We start from the raw sequence: 514 nt of genomic DNA, 5'->3' as shown, positions 1-514 counted from the left end.
AAAATTTGATAAACTAAAAATGCGAGCGCTGCGAACGTTGAAGCTCATAGAGAAGCAGCTGCTGCAGCAGGGAGCAGCAGCAGCAGCAGCAGCAGGAGCAGCAGCAGAAGCAGCAGCAGGAGCAGCAGCAGCGGGAGGAGGAGCGGGAGGAGGAGCAGCAGCAGGAGCTGCGAGAAATTCGAGAGGGTTCAAGGGTGCTGCTGCTGCAGCAGCAGCTGCTGCTGCTGCTGCAGCACCTGCAAATGATGCTGCTGCTGCTGCTGCTGCAGCAGCAGCAACTAATAACCTTCTGCTCAACGGAAACGCTCAGCAGCAGCAGCAACAGCAGCAGCATGGGTTGGAGCTTGCAGGTGCAGCAGCAGCATCAGCAGCAGCAGCAGCAGCCTCTTCTGCTGCTGCAGCAGAAGATGATGAGGACGATGAAGAAGATGAACTCGCCGGCGATCAGGAGGGACCCGTAAGTCCGCTGCTGCATGCAGCAGCAGCAGCAGCAGCAGCAGCAGCTGCTGCTGCT

General features: G+C 58.6%; 1 protein-coding gene across 1 annotated transcript in view; it reads left to right on the top strand.

Moving 5' to 3' along the window:
- Nucleotides 1-19: 19 nt before the first annotated feature.
- EMH_0033920 (uncharacterized protein) overlaps nt 20-514 on the top strand; it is a gene marked incomplete at both ends in the record, with an annotated part of 651 nt that continues 156 nt past the window's right edge. Inside the window, one exon of the mRNA XM_013494803.1 lies at nt 20-514. Coding sequence (XP_013350257.1) covers nt 20-514 — 495 coding nt within the window.

Source organism: Eimeria mitis, genomic scaffold (assembly GCF_000499745.2).
Source record: "Eimeria mitis Houghton genomic scaffold, Emh_scaff1293, whole genome shotgun sequence".
Lineage (NCBI taxonomy): Eukaryota > Apicomplexa > Conoidasida > Eucoccidiorida > Eimeriidae > Eimeria > Eimeria mitis.
Note: the sequence above shows the minus strand (reverse complement) of the source record. Positions and strands in the feature narration are given on the sequence as shown.